This window comes from Cetorhinus maximus, chromosome 21, assembly GCF_964194155.1.
Source record: "Cetorhinus maximus chromosome 21, sCetMax3.hap1.1, whole genome shotgun sequence".
NCBI classification, from domain to species: domain Eukaryota; kingdom Metazoa; phylum Chordata; class Chondrichthyes; order Lamniformes; family Cetorhinidae; genus Cetorhinus; species Cetorhinus maximus.
Window position 1 is genome coordinate 50,403,781 of NC_135899.1, and position 20,072 is coordinate 50,423,852.

Genomic DNA, 20,072 nt, shown 5'->3' on the forward strand with positions numbered 1-20,072 from the left:
CACTTAGAGTAAGTAGGATGAGTAGAATAAATTACTAGTAACTTAACTTTACTACACTTACGCTAACTTTATCTTACTTTGGCTTACTTTATTTCACTTTGACTTGGTTTACTTCCCCATTGCGAGTGTTCCTTACTGAAATCCAAGTGGCTACTTTTTACAACTGTTGCGTTCTTCTGGTTTTAGGCTATTTAAACACACTCCCCTAACAGCAACTTTTCACCAACCAATGAACTTACAGTTTTCCTGTGATGTCACTTCTGGATGTTTTTTTTTCAAACTCAGCCCGTTGCCCGAATAGAGGTGTCCCTCACAGGTCCGGCCATCTCCGCTCCTGGAAGGTGAGTGAGGGCCCCGAGCCTTACCCTCTATTTATCCGCTGCCTGGGTAGAGGTATCCCTCGCAGGTCCAACTGTCTCTGCTCCCTCATCACCGTTGATGTCCTCATCGGAGGAGACCTCCAGCTCCTGCATCTCCTCCTCAGCCAGCTTGTCTCCCCATTGCAGCGCCACGTTGTAAAGGGCGCAGCAGGTGATGATAATGCGTGACACCCTTTGCGGACTGTATTGCAGGGCTCCACCAGGCTGGTCCAGGCACCAGAACCTTACTTTCAGCATCCCAATGGTTTGCTCCACCAAATTGCGAGTTGCAGCATGAGCCTCGTTATACCTTCGCTCTGCTGCCGTCTGAGGCCACCGCGTGGGTGTCATCAGCCACGGCCTCTGCGGGTAGCCCTTGTCCCCGAGGAGCCAACCCTGCAGCTTCTGTGGACCCTGGAAAATGTCAGGGATCTGTACCCGACTGAGAATGTAGGAGCCGTGCACACTCCCTGGAAACCGTGCGCAGACCTGCAGGATGCGTTTGTGGTGGTCGCACACCAGCTGCAAATGGAAGCCCTTGTGGTTGACATAGATGGCCCCTTGTTGAGACGGAGATCTGAGCGCCACGTGAGTGCAGTTGATGGCACCCTGCACCTATGGGAAACCTGAGATCTGAGCAAATCCAATCGCTCTTGCATCCTGGCTCTCCTGGTCCTGGGTGAAATGCACAAAGTTGTGTGCCCTCACGAAGGTGGCATTTGCGACCTCATGGATGCATTTGTGGGTGGTGGCTTGTGATATCCCACAGAGGTCACCTGTGGAGCCCTGAAAGGAGCCGCTGGCATAAAAACTGTGTGTGGCGGTCACTTTCATGCCAACTGGCAGTGGATGCCCCACATGTCCCCATGGCGCCAAATCCTGCAGTAGCTGGCAGATGTGACCGACCAGTTCCCTAGACATGTGCAGTCTTCGGCGACACTGGTTCTTGGTTATCTGCAGGAATGAAAGGCGGCATCGTTAGACCCTGGGTCTAGCTAGGCGCTGACCAACAACAGCTCGCTGTGGCTCTTCAGAGGTGTGTGCGGGAGCCTCAACCGCCGCCTCTTCCTGAGGGTGCTGCTCCTCCCTCTGCACAGCCAGGTGCCTCTGTCGCTCTCTTCTCCGTCGCCTCCGCTCTCTGTATGCCATGAGGCATACAGCTAGTTTACCAGGCTTCATGGTCCTGATGTACTCCTCCTGCAGAATGAAAGAGAGAGACACGTGGCTTGGGTATATAAGAACCTGTCTTGGTTAAGTCTGAAGGCCCCTTAACGCATCCTGGAGTTTGCTGGCCACCAATTGGATGGCCAGAGATTAGTGCACTGCATGGCTGCCTGAATCTGCACCTACCTCCACCCCACTCTTCCTGACCGATTGGCGGCAGCTTTGCCCACTGGACTGCATGCTGTGCTCTCAGGTCAGACGCAGGCATTCTCCTAACCCGTGCTGCAAGGCTGTGCTGTTAGTTTGAACCATGGCGGAGCCTGGTCCAAATCGGGATGATGACATTGCAAAGGGCTGTGAGCGCCTCCACCAGTGACTGCTCCACAGCCAGCAGATGTATTACAATGAGGTTCCTGACATCCGATGGCGGGGGGCTGAGTGGACGAACGCAAACTGGTTTCATGGTGTCGTAAAACTGATTTTGGCCTTCTCGTCATATTGTCCGCTCACGCCGCCGGGCATGTCCGACGCCAGTGGGCACGGATGATTTCGCCCCATGACCAGATCAGCACAGCTTTCCTCTATCTCTAACTTTTACATTGACATTCGTGCGACAGAAAGAGATATCGCTGGCCTTGGAACTGACTCCAATCGAACACTGAATGAAACAAAGAATGATCTGAATGTGTCTTGTGTGCCAGTGAAGTGCACCAGCATTTTCACGTGAGATTGAGTTTTGTTACTTGTGAGTTCTCCATTTAATATTGCATTTTTGTTTTGAATTGAAGAATTGAGATGAAGAGCCAAGCCCCATATTACAGGACACCAAGGCTGATAGGACCAAAAGGGATAAGCTAACTCAGGTGGTAGTTACTGAGTGACCAGACAGGAAAAAATTGGACAAAGGAACCATGGAGAGGGGCCCAAGGAAAGGTCATAATATTGAGATAGAGGGAGAAAGTTGGGTAAGAAAGGACATTAGAGCACCTTTGTGGGGCTAATGTCCATGAGAGCTGGCGTTGGCAGAAATTCAAATGCAATTAGATTTGCTGCCTATTAATATTGACTGAGAGATATATAATCACATCAACTCTGCTGGCATCTTTTCAGTTCCCTTTTGAAGAAGTAGCGTTGGTGGTTCTCTGGGTCTCACTCCCTGAGTGGTGTTCAACAGATTTCTGAAAGCCGTGCATTCTTATTTTTATGATTTCTATGCTCTGGGGGTGCCCTCAATATCACCCGCCTCCATAAGTGGTGGAGGTGGAACCTTGTCATGGGGCCAATCCAGGATTTATTTATGAAGCCTCATTAATTACTGCCTCAATGACTCATTACATTTTGCAATCTTATTAATGGCACAGTAAAAAAAACCAATTAAAACAAAGCACCTTCTTATTCCTCTCAGACCAGAGACGGCTTTCAAAATTGTTCCCATTATTAGATGGTGTGACATTTTCTGTGGGTGTGCTACAAACAATTCTTGGAATGAGTCACAGTGTACAGAGAGGTGAGAGGTGTGTTTTTTTTTTAGCAGACTTTCTCTACACTTGATTGTGTGTGCATTTTTTTGAAAAACAACTATTGATTTTTCGGATCTTGAATTTCTCCGCACTATAACTGCCTAATACTGGGTGTTGCAAACTGCTCTCAGACCCCGTACTAATGTTGTTCTAAAATAGAGTGCTGGCAGGGTACAAGGACTGATTAATGTACTTGGCCCTCCATTCGCACCAGGGAAGTATGGTGCTGTCAAGGGGGGTGTGCATGTCAGCTGTGGTTCAGTGGTAGCACTCTTGTCACAAAGTTAGAAGGTCATAGGTTCAAGGTCCAGTCCAAAGATTTGAATGTAAGATCTAGGCTGATGCTCCAGTGCAACACTGAGGGAGTGCTGCATTGTTGGAGGCACTGTCCTTCAGATGAGACATTAAACCAAAGCCCTGTCAGGTGGATGTAAAAGATCACTTCATGCCAATTTGAAGAAAAAAGAAGTTCTATCCTGGTCAATCTTTATCCCTCAATCAGCATCACAAACACAGATTATCTGGTCATTATCTCATTGGTGTCTGTGGGGCTGGCTTTGCAAGTTGACTGCAGTATTTCCTACATTACAACAGTGATTACACTTGAAAAGCATGGGCTACAAAAAGTGCTTTGGAATGTTGTGTGGACATAAAAGGTGCATTAATAATATAAACCTTTCTCTTTTTTTAATTGACAGATTCACTACAGGCTTTAAAATGCACAGATGCAGCCGTGTCCCATCCGATTCTGAGAATACTACGCTGTGTTACCTCAGCTCGTTAAAAGTTTTGTAGCATGCGTGCTTGCACCCCCTTTACTGTTTCTGAGGAATCTGTAAATCACAGCAATAGCTCAGTGTGTCCAGGGGCAACGCATTCACTGAGGCAATGAAGAATGTGTCTGTGTACATTTTAAGGGCATTTCCCAGTGGGTTAAAAGCTGCGCCTTGGCAGACTGGCTACAGCTGCGCCATCCCTCTTGTGACTTTTGTGGAGGAGCAATTAAAGGAAACACATGAATATTAATATATCACACATGCATATTAAATTATGTGTACGGAGATGAAATATTTTCCCAAAAATTATTTTAAACAAAGGGTTTCTTATTTATTTTGGACTGCTTTTGAGAGGCTCTTTATGTACCCTAAATTTGGATGAAGACATACCCAGTTACAGGGTCTAGCAGCTATATTACATTACCAAATCAACATGGAGGTTGCCGGGAGCTTGCTTTAAGTGTAATGCAGGCTAAGTTCAGGGGAAAATGCATCATTAAGTAGGAACACTTATTCATCAGCCAAATGAAAGCAGCTTCGTTGAACTTATTCCCTGTTTGTCAGGATAATAAACATGAACGCAAGATAGGCCCTGTGGGAGCAATAGAGTTCTGCATCTAATTACAGCCTAGAAAATTAATTAAAAGCTTTCATCCGGCACAACGCATTGCATTTACGCCAGTGAAAAAAGAACATTTCAGAGCTTCAGATAGCATACATTACGTTTTTAAAAAAGGGATTACTAATGAGTGGAGTATAGTTAGTGAGGTTTAATATCTATTAGGCACTCCATGGATAGATATGTGTGTTTGCCATTGGCACTGAAAGCTCAATTCTTTTTGACCTTCTAATGACCTCCCCTGCTCTCCTGATGTGCAGTCCTTTCAGCTGTGGCTTCCCTCTGGTATCTTGTTTGAACCTTGAGCATGAAGCATGTTCAGGCTATCCAACTATAGCAGGAATCACTGCTGAGCCTAGTTGTACCCTTGCCCTAACTAGCATGCACTTTCCAGCAGCAATCACTAGATGCCCATTGAGAATGGGAGTCCTACCTTGTGTGACTTCTACCCTCTGTAAAGTCACAATAATGCAGTTGGACCTCTACAACAATAGTAACTGGCATTTGTACAGTGCCTTAAATATAGTAAAAATGTTCCTCACTGTCGGTGGGGCAAAATCCTGGAGCTCCCTCCATAACAGCACAGTGCCTGGACCTTTAGCACATGGAGGCAACAGTTCAAGAAGGTGGCTCACCACTATCTTTTCACGGGCAATTAAGGATAGGTAATAAATGCTGGCCTCGTCATTGACACTCACATAACATGGATGAACAAAAAAAAAAATCTCAAGGCGTTCCACAGGACTATAATCAGACAAAAATTGACACAGATGTAAAGAATATTAGGCCAGGTGACCAAAAACTTGGCCAATGAGGTAGGCTTTAAGGAGTATCTTAAAGAAGGAAAGAAAAGTAGAGTGGTTTAGGGAGGGAATTCCAGACCTCAGAGCCTGGACAACGGAAGGCACAGCCGACATTGGTGAGGTGATTACAATTAGATATGCACAAGAGGCCAGAATTGGAGGAACACTGAGTTCTTGGAAGGTTATGGGGCTGGAAGTGGTTACAGAGATAGGGAGGGTTGAGGTCACGGTGGGATTTGAAAACAAGGGTGAGAATTAAATCTCAAAAAATTTGTAGCAATGAAATTAAACATTGTAGGAAGGAAACCCAAGTAGCAGGCCTGAAATGCATTATAATAAAAGCCTCCCATGACATCCAAATGACCTGTTCATGAACCTGCAGATGCATTATTATTTAATTACAAGCTGATATGTTGCAATAGGGCTGGTTGCCTGTGACTGCAGGCATCTGTAGACTGTCTACTTATTGATGATTTTGAAGCTATTGACTAGATTGTACATTAAGCTGTCATGTGTGCAATTCATCACTATTGAAGTAGGGATCAGTAAGCAGTAACAAAATGCGTCATGGTGTCATCTTTTCAGTGGAATTATTAGATTTAAAATTCAGCTTCCATTAAAATCGAAGTGAGCTTAATCAAAGTCATCCCCTGTTATCACTGTTTAAGCACCTTATACAATTAGATCCTCCTTCAGGTGCCCTGCTCCAAGCAACCATGGACTTCCGTTGGATTGATCCATCATTATGCTTGGCAAAGTACTGCAGTGGTTTGCTGTTCTGCAGTATGGGCAACCAGGAAACTCTCCCGCTCTTACTGCTTGCCATCAGGCATATTGAAAGGATTTACAGGCTGATAATCAACCATGTTATGAAAACATCTTCTGTGGCTATCAAGTCCCAGAGTGGGACTTGAACCTGGAGCTTCTGGCATAGAGGTAGGAGCACCACCCACTGCACCAAAGACCTCCTGTGCAATTAGATCCTGATCCCTTTTTTTTCAGTGTGATGCTTTGATTCAGAAAGATCTGGATCCCATGGACACAGGTACATGTTTGGATGGGTTCTTTTTGACTGTTGTTGCATGACACATTTTGTATGAGGGTATCTGGTGAGGATAGGGTTGGACTCAACCATAATCCTTGCTTTCCAGGATAAAGCAACCTGCTGATGCTCGATGTTTAGGCTTGTGTGTGAAATGGCCACTTACGCAGCTTATGTGAGATGACTGATTCTTGTAGAAGCACACAGGAGTACAAGAAGGGAGAACTTGAATTTACTTAGAGACTGGTTACAATTTTGGGACACTCCAAAGCACTTCCCATTCACTGAATTTCTTCTAAAGTGCAGTCACTCTTGTTATGTAAGTAATTATGGCTACAGCAAGATACTACAAATTGCAAACTGAATGAATGATTAGTTAATTTGTTTATTTTTTTACATTGTGTTAATTGAGGGGAGACCAGGGCACTGGGAACACTCTACAATGTCCTTCAAATACAATAATGTCTTGGGATCTTTTAGACCAGATCTGCTAGACACAATTGAATGGAAGTTAGTACGTCTTGACAGTGCAGCACTTCTTCAGTGGTACACTGAAGTGTCAGTCTAGATCAGTCCTGTGGCTGCGGTCTGAATCCACAACTTTCAGATTCAGAGGCAGGAGTGCTATCAACAGTCTGCAGTATGCCATCACTGTTGAATGCAAGGAGTCTTTTTGAGGATTCTCAATCTCATAAAAGTTGCTTGAGCTGTCTTTCCTCATTCAACATTACAAAAGATGCAGGTCACCTGGTCATTATCTAATTGCTATTTGTGGGAATTGGCTATACACAAATTGGCTATTGCATTTCCTACATTACAACAGTGATGGCACTTCAAAAGTATGTCATTGGCTGTGAAGTGCTTTGAGATATCCAGTGGTCATGAAGAATGCTATATAAATGCAATTCTTTCTCTTTTGATGTCCACTTGATCCAACATAGCTACAAAGCCAAGGAGCTGGACATAACTGAAGACAGATTGGATGCTCCTTACTCTTTGCACTTTTCTCTTTGTGGGGGGACAGGTTATTAACTTCCAGCAGGTGTGAGCCATCAACTATGGGTGCTTTCCCTCCCTGTGATATAGCAATTGCCAGTACTGCTCAGCAATGGCTTAGCCAAAGTGTGAAGTCAACGCAGGAGATCAAGGGGGTGCAATGACTTTCACCATTATCTCTATCTCTGCTTGACTATCAGCTTTCCTTATATTTAGTCAAGGGTTAAGGGGCGCAGATGGCAAAATGGTGTTGAGACCACAACCAGATCACCCATCGTCTTATTGAATGGTGGAGCAGTCTTGAAGGGCTGAATGGCCTACTCCTGCTCTTATGTTCCCCTAATATAGGACCATGTAAGACAGGATTTAGATTCTTTTTTGGGTGCATGTGCATTGGACACTATGGTTTTATTAAAGCTGTAAATGTTGCCTCCAACACTATTGCAGAACACCATCATAAATCTTTTACACCATGTACACTCACTAAGAACACATGAATACAAGAAATAGGAGTGGGATCGAGCCTACTCTGTCATTCAATATGACCATGGTTGATCTTGGGTTTCAACTCTATTTTGCTGCCCAGTCCCACACCCCTTGATTCCTGAGTTCAGGGTCAATTGAATACAGCAACAACTTGCATTGATATAATACCCATAATGTGGAAAAATGTGTTTCAAAGAGGTGCAAAGAAAAATACATGAGCTTGTGGTGGGAAGCATTAGGCCTGTGGCAGGGAGGTGGTGGGGGCGGTAGTGGGGAGGGGGAGGGGTGGGCCAGTGACAGGAAGGGGCGGTGGGGTTAATAACAGGAAGGGGTTTGGAGTGGGATCAGTTAGCGAGAGTCAAATGGGTAGGGCCAATGGTGGAGAGGGGTTGGGGTGTGATTAATGACAGGAAAGGCGTGGGGTGGAGGGCAGGGAGAGGGTGGGGGCTGAAGAGGATGAGTTTGGTCTTCCCAATGTTTAACTAGATGAAATTGTGATTAATTCAAAACCTGACACTGGGGAAACATTCTGATAAAACAGGAGGCAGTGGAAGTACCATTAGCGTGCTTTTGGGAGGTGATCCCCATGGCTAAGGGGCAGCATGTGGAAGAGAAGGAGGCCAAAAACGAATCCTTGGAGAACTCTTGAGATGACAATAATGGGTGGGTTGAGAAGCGAGTGCTGAAGGTGCAATGACTATGCTTGGTTAGCTGAGACCAGGACCCATCAACACTAGTCCCATGAACTGTTGGGGGAAGGAGTGATTGATTGTGTTGAAGACTGACGAGCGTTCAAGAAAGATGAAGTAGGATAGTACATTATGGTGACAATGATAGTTATATAGAATGACTTTTGTGACTTTAATGCTCTTTCCAACCTCTCAAAATCTTCCCATGGAATGACCCACCCTCCATGCCCCTCAGACGGGACTGTCCCCTCCTCCTGCCCCCACTTTAAAGATGTACCTAATCTTGTAGATTGGATCTGCACAGCAGTTGCCAGATGTCCTGCACCTTGCATGGGTGAGCTGCCTGTTGGTGCTCTTTCAGTGTTGGCAGCTTGCTGTGCAGAGTGTGATTGCGAAAGAGTGCTTTGTTAACACAGCCCTAACGTCGAGAATATTGTGTAAGTGAGAATTCAGTGCAGAGGGGGAAGGAGGTGTTGCTTTTGATTTTTTTATCCCCCAGTAGCCGGTGAGTGTTTTTTTCTTTCTAAGCAAGGAAACTAACTCACTATTACTTTATTAAATTAGCAACTTAGAATTAATTAATACTACTAAAATAATAATTTAAAAAATTAACAAATTAGCTAATCAAGTAAATAAATAAGATTTGAGAGACATGGCAGGGCAGGTGTCACACCATAACTATAATATGTGGGAGCTTGTGGAGGGCATTGTGATCCTGGACAAACATATCTTTAGGAAATGTTGTAATATGCCTTTAAGGAATAGCAGCATGACATCACTAGAAGGGAAATGTGTCATGCGATCCAGTCTTAGTTTCACTTTTTGCTTTTGAGCAGAGCACACACACAAAGCTCTACTGCTGATGTCTTCAAGCTTTCTGTCCATGTATACCTGTTCTCATATGCCTAGTTTAAATAAATGGACCCACAGCTTGTTTACACAATCTCTTATGAGTGATTGGTGCCTTTCTCTCATAATAACAACATGACAGGAAGTGTCTGCAGCTCAATCAACTTAAGTTCAAATTAGTTGAGGTAGAATCTGAGCTGCAGGGGTGAAAGGCATTTCCTCGCAGCTGGTGAAGAACCTGGAGTCAGTCGGGGTGGTGGGGAAGGGTGGGGGCGGGGGCGAAGGAGGGAAGTGGGTGGGGATGCTGGAAAGCCAGTTGTCGTGGTCCACATGGGAACAAACAACATGGGTAGAAATAGGAATGATGTTTTGCTGCGAGAGATAGGATCCAAATTAAAGGCAAAATCTTCATGATAATAATCTCTGGATTGTTACCAGAGCCACATGTCAATCGGCATGGGCATAAAAAGATTAGAATGCTAAATACTATGACTGAAAGAAAAATGATGGGAGGCATGTGTCATTGGCACCAGTACTAGAGAAAGAGGGCGCTGTTCCAATTGGGAAGGGCTCCGCTTAAATTGGGCTGGGATTAGCGTTCTGGTGAATCGAATAACTAGGCATTAGAGAGGGACTTAAACCGATAAGAGGGGAGAGTGTTGGGGGGGAGTCAGGAAATAGTAAATTCAAAACCAGCAAGGGAAATGTCAAGGCTCTCGAGCAGAGCAGCATATTGGGTAAAAATAAATAGAATGAGTCAGAAAGGGATGGTGAGAATACCAATACGATACAAGGGGCTATGGGCCCTGACAACGTTCTGGCAGTAGTACTGAAGACTTGTGCTCCAGAATTGCCTGTGCCTGTAACCAAGCTGTTCCAGTGCAGCTACAACACTGGCATCTACCTGACAATGTGGAAAATTGCCCAGGTACGTCCTGTCAAAAAAAAGGACAAATCCAACCCGGCCAACTACCACTCTGTCAATCTACTCGACTCATAACCAAAATGATGGAAGGTGTCATCGACAGTGTTACCAAGCGGTACTTACACAGCAAATGATCTGCTCACCCATGCTCAGCTTGGGTTTTGCCAGGGCCACTCAGCTCCAGATTTCATTACAGCCTTGGTCCAAACCTGGACAAAAGAGCTTGACTCAAGAGATAAGGTATCAGTGACTGCCCTTTTTATCAAGGCAGCATTTGACAGAGTGTGGTATGAAGAAGCCTAAAACTAGAGTCAATGGAAATCAGGGAGAAACTCTTCATTGGTTGGAGTCATACCTGGCACAAAGGAAAATGGTTGTGGTCATTGCAAGCCAATCATCTCACCCCCAGGACATCACTGCAGGAGTTGGTCAGGGTGGTGTCCTAGGCCCGACAATCTTCAGCTGCTTCCTCAATGACCTTCCCTCGATCATGGTTATCACATTTGTCTAACATGTGAAAGGTTCCCGATTTGAAACTGGGCAGAAACATTATTAGGTCAGAAGTGGGAATGTTTGCTGATGATTGTACATGCTCAGTACCATTCACGACTCCTCAGATACTGATGCAGTCTATGCCCATATGCAGCAAAACCTGGACAACATTCAGGCTTGGGCTGATAAGTGGCAAGTGGCAGTCATGCCACACAAGTGCCTGACCATCTCCAAAAGATAATCTAACCATCTCCCCTTGATATTCAATGGCATTACCATTGCTGAATCCCCCATCATCAATATCTTGGATATTGACCAGAAGCTGTACTGGACCAGCCATATAAATACTGTGGCTACGAGAGCAGGTTAGAGGCTGGGAATTCTGTGGTGAGTAACTCACCTCCAGACTCCCCAAGGCCTGTGCACCATCTACAAGGCACAAGTTAGGAGTGTGATGAAATATTTTCCACTTGCCTGGATGAGTACAAGAGGTTTGACATCGTCCAGGACAAAGAATCTCCCTTATTCCACACAAACTATGTAGGTATGCAGGGTGAGTTGACTAAGGTTGATCGGGAAACTATATTTCAATATATGTTGTAGACAAGCATGACTAGTATTTTAAAAACTAAAACATAATTTGTAATAAGTATTACATTCCTTTAAAGCACAAAAGCCCCACAGAAGAAATGCTTCAATCACAGCTAACAAGAGGAGTTAAAGATTGTATCTGATCAAAGAACGAGGCTGATAATGCTGCCATAAAGAAAAGTGGGCCTGAGGATTTGCAGGGCTTTGGAATTCAGAAAAAAAGGACTGAATAATTGATAAGAAAAAAGAAAACATAATATGAGAGGGACTAGCAAGAGATCTGAGGTCAGATTGGAAACCTCTCTACAGATATGCAAATAGGAAGAGATTAGTGAAACAAATGTGGGCCCATTAGAGGCAGAGACACATAGGCCTGAATTTTACCCTTGACGGGTGTGCGTGATCGGTGGGCCCGGGAGCTGCCGGGAAACGGGCCCCGGGACGGCGATCGGCCCCCGACCGCGATTTCATGCTAGCTGGCCATTTAACGGTCAGCCAGCGAGAAACGAGCGCTGAAAAGCTCAGTGCTGCTGGGGTGGGGGCAGGAAGAGGGCGGGCGATGATGTCACCGCGGGCATGGGTGAGCACTGCAAGAGAGCTCCCTGAAGGCAGACAGCTGCCTCAGAGAGCTGCAGACCTGCAAATGATGAAATAAAGGTTTAAAAAGCTGCAATAAAATATCCATGCATCACAATCAAGCCCTCATACCTCATAAAAATGCTGTCCACGGATATTTATTTTTATTTTATTTCATAACGGAGATTTTATCCTGCCCTCGGATGAGGCTTGATGAAAAATGCCAAGGCCGCCTGGTTGATTTGTCCGTCTGCCAACTGTAAGGTTGGACAGGACACTAAAATCAGAGACAACTGCGCCATTAATAAACTTATAATGGGCAATAAGGAAATGCAGAGACATTGAATAAATACTTTGAATTTGTCTTCACGCTAGAAGACACAAAACAAATTCCAGAGGTAATGGAAAATGAAGGGTCTAGTAAGAATGAGGAACTTAGAGGTCAGTATAAGTAAAGAAATAGCACTGGAGCAATTAATGGGACTAAATGGTGATAAATCCTCTGGACTTGATGACTTGCATCCTAGGTTTTAAAAGAGGTATTTGCAGAGACAGTGGGTGCATTCATTTTGATCTTCCAGAATTCCCCAGATTCTAAAACTGTTCCCAAGGATTGGAAGGTAACAAACATAACCCTGCTATTTAAGGCAGGAGGAAGAGAGAAAAGGAGGAACTATAGACCAGATGGCTGAACATCAATAGTCAGGAAAATCTATTACTAGGGACATGGTAACAAGGCACTTAGAGAATCATAAAGCAAAATACTGCAGATGCTGGAAATCTGAAATAAAAACAGAAAATGCTGGAAAAACTCAGCAGGACTGGCAACATCCAGCATTTTCTGTTTTTACTTGGAAAATCATAACATGATTGAGCAAAGTTTCAATATGAATTTAATGAAAGAGAAATCATGTTTGACAAATCTGTTAGAGTTTCTTTTGTGGATATAACTTGTAGGATGGATAAGGGACAACCAGTGAATGTAACATATTTGGACTTTCAAATAGCATTCAATAAGATGCCACACATTGGTTAATATACAAAATTAGGATTCATGGATTTAGGGGCAATATATTAGCACGGGTTGAGGATTGTTTAATGGGCAGAAACCAGAGAGTAGAAATAAACAGAACATTTTTAGGCTGGCAAGCTGTAAATAGCGGGGCACCAGCAATGTTCCCCCTAATTTCCCTTCACTGATTCAAGTTCTGAGATGAAAGGGCAGGATGTTTGCCCACTGGACAATGAATATTGTTTTTTGGTCCACAGTACAAAGTCATCCTATTTAGCTTATAAACCTGTGCAGAATTAACCACTTATTGAAAACATATTTTAGGTCACAAGAGAAACAATGAGCTCATGATTCATGAGCACAATGGAGTCAGTCACAGTTTTAGTCATTCTGCTTCATTCAGCTAATAACTCAAGCATAAGACACTATTAAACCAAGAAGCAGAGAAACAAATAATTCCTCTCAGGAGCTAGTGAGGAAGAGAACAGAATTGAATTACATGAAATTATAATATGTAATGCAAAAAAAAAGTCAAATTCTGCATGTTGCACCTAATGAAGGATGTCAAGGCCTTCGAGAAGCTGCACAGAGATATACTAGAAATGGTACCAGAGATGAGGGAATTCAATCACACGGAGAGGCCATAGTAGTTGGGATTTCTCTCTTTAGGGTACAGAAAGTTAAGGGGAAATTTAATGGAGGTGTTCAAAATTACAAACAATTTTTCTTGAGTAGATCAGGAGAAGCTATTTCCTCTGGCAGGAGGGTTGGTAACCAAAGGACAGAACTTCAGAATAATTGGCAAAAAATCCAGAGGTGAGATGAGAATGTTTATTATGCAGTGAGTTGTTACGATGTGGAATGAACTGGCTGAAAGGATGGTGGATGAAGACTCGGTAGTAACTTTCAAAGAGATATACCCTTGAAGGGAAAATAAATTGTAGGGCAATAGAGAAAGTGCAGGGTAAGTGGGAATAATTGGATAGTTTTTTCAAAGAGCCAACACAGGCACATAAGTTGAATTGTCCCCTTCCGTGCTCAAAGAATCTATAATTTCATGAGTATGAATTGCTGGCTAGAGAAACCGTATGTTATATCTATTACTAACTGCATCAATATTACTACAGGCCACAATTTAAACGATTTCTATAAATTAAATGAAACAGAAGCATATTTCTTATTGGAATTATCTTCTGATCCAGCATCCCCTGGGGAGTCAGAAATTCAGACCAGAGTCTTGCAGGCTGGTGGTGGCCCCCACCACAGGCTGAAAGGTGAGGGCAACCCCGCCTCTACCTGCCATGGAAGCCCTGACTGAATTTTACATTGGTCAGGCAGTTAATTGCCTGCAGTCATGTGCTCCGCCCTCTAGGTTAGGATGTCCTGCTCTTAAGAGCTGCCAGCCAATCGGAGGGCCGGCAGCTCTTCAGTCCCAGCAGCGCCACTGGGCGATGGCCAGTGCTAGTACTGCAGCCAGTCCCAGTTAAGCTACCGTGGAGGAGGCCCGAGAGTGCAGGCAAGTTGGGATGGGCTCGCCAGGGCCAATGCGGCAGGCCCCGGTAAGGGATCGGGCGGGTGGGGGGGAGGTTCAGTTGTGGGGGCAAGGGCGGGATCTTTCAGCAGGACTGGGCCCTCCATCGGCAACAGGCTGCCTGATCAGGAGGGCCCTCTTCAAGCATGTCGGGAGGCTGCCAGGGTATAGCTGGCAGTGTCCCCACATGGCAAACTTCCCAATGGCCACGCCATCCCATGGCCATCCACCCAATTTTACACCCAGCATGCTCTCTGTGGCCCCGTAAAATCCTGGCCTGAAATTCCATGGATTCACTTTCCTGTGAGCGCCCTTCTCTATTGGGAACATTAGATCAGAGAATCATCCCTTACATGGCTACCCAAAATGCATATACAGATGAAGATTATTTTGGGGGTAAAGTTTAGATTTAGCGAGCAATCAGATGACAGTTCAATTTTCCAATAGAATTAATTTGCATAACCACAACTGTAAAATCTTCAAATAACAGCTGCAATTGGGCCCTGTAATGGAACATAATTGTTTCTTTCCAATAGTAAGTCTCCCTTGAGTGATAACCTGCAGCGTAAGATTACTGCAACTGAAAATGGGTTTATCGCTAAAAAGGAAATAAGGGTGTCCAGTCCTCTACCTACTGATGGAAAATTTAAAACAAATTGCTTTAAAAAAGCTATACTTGAACCATTTAATGGTTTAATTGATGCACACAAGTCAGTTTCTTGGTACATTAATTCATTTTTCATGTGACATATAACATTTTAAAATTGTGCCTACTTGTGCCTAAATCACCTAAGAAAGTGAATGCAATTTGAGGAGCCTTCCTGAGCCACCTACCATCGACAGAATCTCGGAATTTTGACCTGCAGCCGTGGTCAATCTTGGTGGCTGAACCTGATCTGGAGAAATGAATCTTAAACTGGTGTAAAAAAAATTCACAGAAACACGAACATTTGTGCCTTCAGGCTAACTTGCTTGACGTTGAAATGAGCTGATCTTCTCCGTCAATTTTTCTGATTTTGCCTGGATCGCACTGATATCCCTAGTCAAACGAACAGAAACTCTGTCCCTTTGTGTTTGACAATCTTTTCAAAGACATCCATTGTGTGAACAAGACTCAAGAACAAAGAACAAAGAAAAGTACAGCACAGGAACAGGCCCTTCGGCCCTCCAAGCCTGCGCCGATCATATTGCCTGTCAAACTAAAACATTTTGCACTTCTGGGGTCCGTGTCTCTCTATTCCCATCCTATTCATGTATTTGTCAAGCTGCCTCTTAAACACCATGGTCGTACCTGCTTCCATCACCTCCTCTGGCAGCGAATTCCAGACACTCACTACCCTCTGCGTAAAAAACTTGCCCCACACATCTGTCTAAAGTTTTCTCCTCTCACCTTAAATCAAATACAAAGGTAATTCAGGGGTAACGTTTGGAAGCATTTCTACACACAAAGGGTGTTGGAAATCTGCAATTCTCTCCCTCAAAAGTCAGCTGAGGGTGGGGGCCAATTAAGACTTTTAAAACTGAGGTAAGAGATTAGGAAAAGGATGTGGAGTGAAGGCAAGCGGAGTGAAAGGAAAACAAAAAATGCTGGAAAAACTCAGCAGGTCTGACAGCATCTGTGGAGAGAAAGGCAGAGTTAATGTTTTGAGCCCGTATGACTTCTTCAGAGCTAAAGGGCAGTAGAAATGTGGTGAAATATATACTGTTTAAGGGGGGTGTAACAGGTGAAGCTGGATAGAAGGCCAGCGATAGGTGGAGGCAAAGGAGAGATTGCGAAAGATGTCATAAACATAAGTTCAAAGAGTTGTTAATAGCGGTGTTACTGGCTAAAGGTGGTGCTAATGGTGACATTAAGAGTGGAAAGCAGAATGTGATAATGGCCAGGCCAGGGTAAGTGACAGATGGCCCTAGTGGGGGTAGGGTGGGGTGAGGGGACGGTGGCGGAAAAAAAGATCGAAAAGGCTAAAGGCTGGCGATAAAACAATGAATAAAAATGAAAATAAATTCAAAAAACAATAATAACGAAAATAAGTGGGGGGGGGGGAATAAATACATTTTTAAAAATTAAAACTGAATAAGAAAAAAGGGGGGATCAAAAAGGGGTGGGGATGGAGGAGAGAGTTCATGGTATGAAGGGATCTCATCCCTTATGAAATGGAGTGAAAGATCAGGTATGATCTAATAGAAAGGTGCAATAGGCTTGAGAGAATGTCCTATTGCTGTTCCTATATTCTTCTGAGCAAAGTCCATTCATCGCATTGACGCCTCTTTTACCCTGACCCTCCAAACTGTGTATTCATTTGCATTTTAAATTCCTCAGATGTCTTTGTCCTTACTACATGCCTGCCAGATTATTGAAAATATTCAGCATTCTTGGAATAAAGAGGTTTTTCTGAATAATTGTTTAAAATTTATTTTTCATAAATTTTCATTTTAATCATAGCTCATGCCCTTCACACTTGGGAATCTTTCTAATTGCTCATCTTTGCACACTGTCCAATCCATGAATCTGTTATTATAGGTGTATAACAGTGGTGGAAGTGTATTTGCATAATATGGTAACCACGGACACTGTCCTCCTCATTTCCATACAAAAACAAAATATCAGTGATTCAATTCCATCAGCCTAAAGGGAAACACCTTGAGTTATTGGCTCAACAGTATGTGTGAAAGGGAGACAGAGACAAAGGAGGAAAGCAATCACACTGAGAGAGTAGGTTATGAAAAGTGAATGAGAATGTAACTGTCAAGTAGGAACAAGAAAGCCAATAGATACAGAGGAAGTTAGGGAGGAAGTGTTCATGGAAGAAAGGAAGAAGGGGCAGGAAGCAGAGAAGTAGTGGAATTCCCCAGGGGTCGGTATTGGGACCCTTGCTTTTCCTGATATATATTAATGATCTAGATCTTTGTGTGCAGGGGACAATTTTAAAGTTTGCGATGATACAAGGCTTGGGAGTGTTGTGAACTGCGAGGAGGTTGGTGTAGAACTTCAAGAGGACACAGACAAGTTGGTGGAGTGGGCAGATAGGTGGCAGATGAAGTTCAATGGGGAGAAGTGTGAGGTGATGCATTTTGGTAGGAAGAACATAGACAGGCAATATAAAATAAGGGGTGAAATGTTGAAGGGGGTACAGCAGCAGAAAGACTTGGGTGTATATATGCCTAGATCATTGAAGGTGGCAGGACAGGTGGAGAGGGCAGTTAATAAAGCATATGGTATCCTGGGCTTTATTAATAGGGGAATAGAGTACAAGAGCAGGGAGGTTATGCTGAATTTATATAAGACACTCGTTAGACCTCAGTTGGAATATTGTGTACAGCCCTGGGCACCATATTATAGGAAGGATCTGAACACATTGGAAAGAGTGCAGAAGAAGTTTACAATAATGATTCCAGGGATGAAAAACTTCAGCTATGAGGACAGATTGGAGAGGTTGGGACTGTTCTCCTTGGAGAGACCGCAGCTGACAGGAGATTTGATAGGGATGTTCAAAATCATGAGTGGGCTGGACAGAGTAGATAGGGAGAAGCTGTTCCCACTCGTGAAAGGATCAAGAACAAGAGAACACAGATTTAAAGTGATTGCAAAAGAAGCAAGTGTGATGTGAGAATTTCTTTTCACACAATGAGTGGTTGAGGTCTGGAATGCACTGCCTGGAAGTATAGTGGAGGCAGGTTCAATCAAGGCATTCAAGAGGACATTAGATGAATATTTGAATAGAAAGCAAGGGTACAGGGAAAAGGCAGGGCGATGACACTAGGTCATAATGCTCATTTGGAGAGCTGGTGCAGACACAATGAGCCAAATGGCCTCCTTCTTTGCTGTTAAGATTCTGTGAACTATACAGTATAGAAGCAGCACTAATACAAAAGTAAAATTCTGCAGATGCTGAATAGTAAAACACTGCAGAAAATACTGGGAATACTCAGCTGGTCAGGCAGCATCTGTGGAGAGAGAGAAACAACGTTTCAGGTGGATGACCTTTCATCAGAACTGGGAAGAGCTAGAGATGTAGCAGGTTTTAAGCAAGTGAATGGGGGGAGGGTGGAAACAGAACAAAAGGGAAGGTCTGTAATAGCGTGAAAGGTAGAAGAGATTAAATGACAAAAGAGCTGATGGTGCAAATCAATAGGGTTTGGGAATCAATGGGACAAGTAAAGAAACAAATGATGTACCCAGAGGAGCTGTGAATGGCAGAATCAAGAACACCATTTGAAAGCAAAATAAAGACAGAAAAACCAAAACCGGCAAAGACAAAGGAAGCAAAATGGGGGCAGAGGTTACAGTGTGAAATTGTTGAACTCAATGTTGAGTCCAGAAGGCTGTAAAGTGCCTAATCGAAAGATGAAGTGCTGTTCCTTGAGCTTGCATTGAACTTCATTGGACAGTGCAGGAGGCCAAGGTCACAGAGTTCAGAATGGGAACAAGGTTGAGAATTAAAATGACAAAAGCTCTTGCAGATTGGAGGTGTTCTGCCAAGCAGTCTCACTGTCTGCATTTGGTCTCCCCAACTGTAGAAGGATCCACATCGTGAGCAGTGAATCCAATTTACTAAACTGAAAGAAGTATAAGTAAATTGCTTTCCCCTCCTCCTCCCTTCACGCCGACTAAGGGCCCAAACACTCCTTCCAGGTGAAACAATGGTTTACTTGTACATCTTTCTATGATCACTTCTAACATCTTCTAACTAATTATTTAATGTCCCTGTCATACCTTCACCTTCCTTAATTAATTTCCTACTTCATCCTAAGCAGTCATGCCTTCTCTTAATTGCCTTTTCTGATAATTGTAAAAGATTTATCATTTCCTTTTATGTTATCTGCTAGCATATTTTCATATTCACATTTAACATTTCAAATTTCCCTTTTTATCTCCCTACTACTCCTTCAGTATTCCTCAAGGTTTTCTAAGAGTGAAAGAAGGAGCAGCAAAGCAAGAGAAAATCAACTCAGACACAGTAATGTGAAGGTGTGCTGCTGAATAGTGGATATGTGTTTAATACATTGCTGGCCGCCCACAATACTACCTTCAGACTGTATCTGTCTGCAGCATCCATTATGGCAGGTACCAGGTCATCCACCGGTTCTCTGTTGTCATCTTCCAATCCAGAAGGATACCAGGACAACACCAGTACACCTGGAATTGGATGAGAGGGAATATAGTGATGTTTGCACAAAAATAAAGTTGAAACCATATATTTTCAATAAACTGCTGTTTGAAACGTGATACAGTTGCTGTCATTATATCACAGTCATTCAATGTGCCCCATTACCCATGGATGAGTTTGGAGCAGTGACAATTGCACAGGGGCTGTGAGCCATTGCCTTACATCATGACAGATCTGGTGGCAAATGTTTTGCTTTTGGCAGCTGGGCATTTTAAAAATTCTTTTGATGGGATGTGGGCATCACTGGCAAGGCAGCATTTGTTGCCCATCTCTTGAACTGAGTGGCTTGCCATGCCATTTTAAAGGCAGTTAAGAGGCAATCACATTACTGTGAGTCTGGAGTCACATGTATGCCAGAACAGGCAGGTTTTCTTCCCCATGGGAAAATATTTTTATATCTGGTGAAGAGAAATGTTCAAAGAGAATGACAAAAAAACCCAATCTTTTTTTAATGATTTTTCTCCAGGGTTGTGT

The 20,072-nt window shown here is 43.7% G+C and overlaps 1 protein-coding gene across 1 annotated transcript in view; it reads right to left on the reverse strand.

Annotated features, from left to right (window-relative positions):
• The window catches only part of LOC144695879 (glycoprotein endo-alpha-1,2-mannosidase-like protein), a 60,479-nt gene that overhangs the window by 8,597 nt on the left and 31,810 nt on the right, over positions 1–20,072 (reverse strand). The window contains exon 2 of the mRNA XM_078566950.1: positions 19,458–19,567. Within this exon, the coding sequence (XP_078423076.1) occupies positions 19,458–19,567 (110 nt within the window). The remainder of the gene's footprint in view (positions 1–19,457; positions 19,568–20,072) is intronic.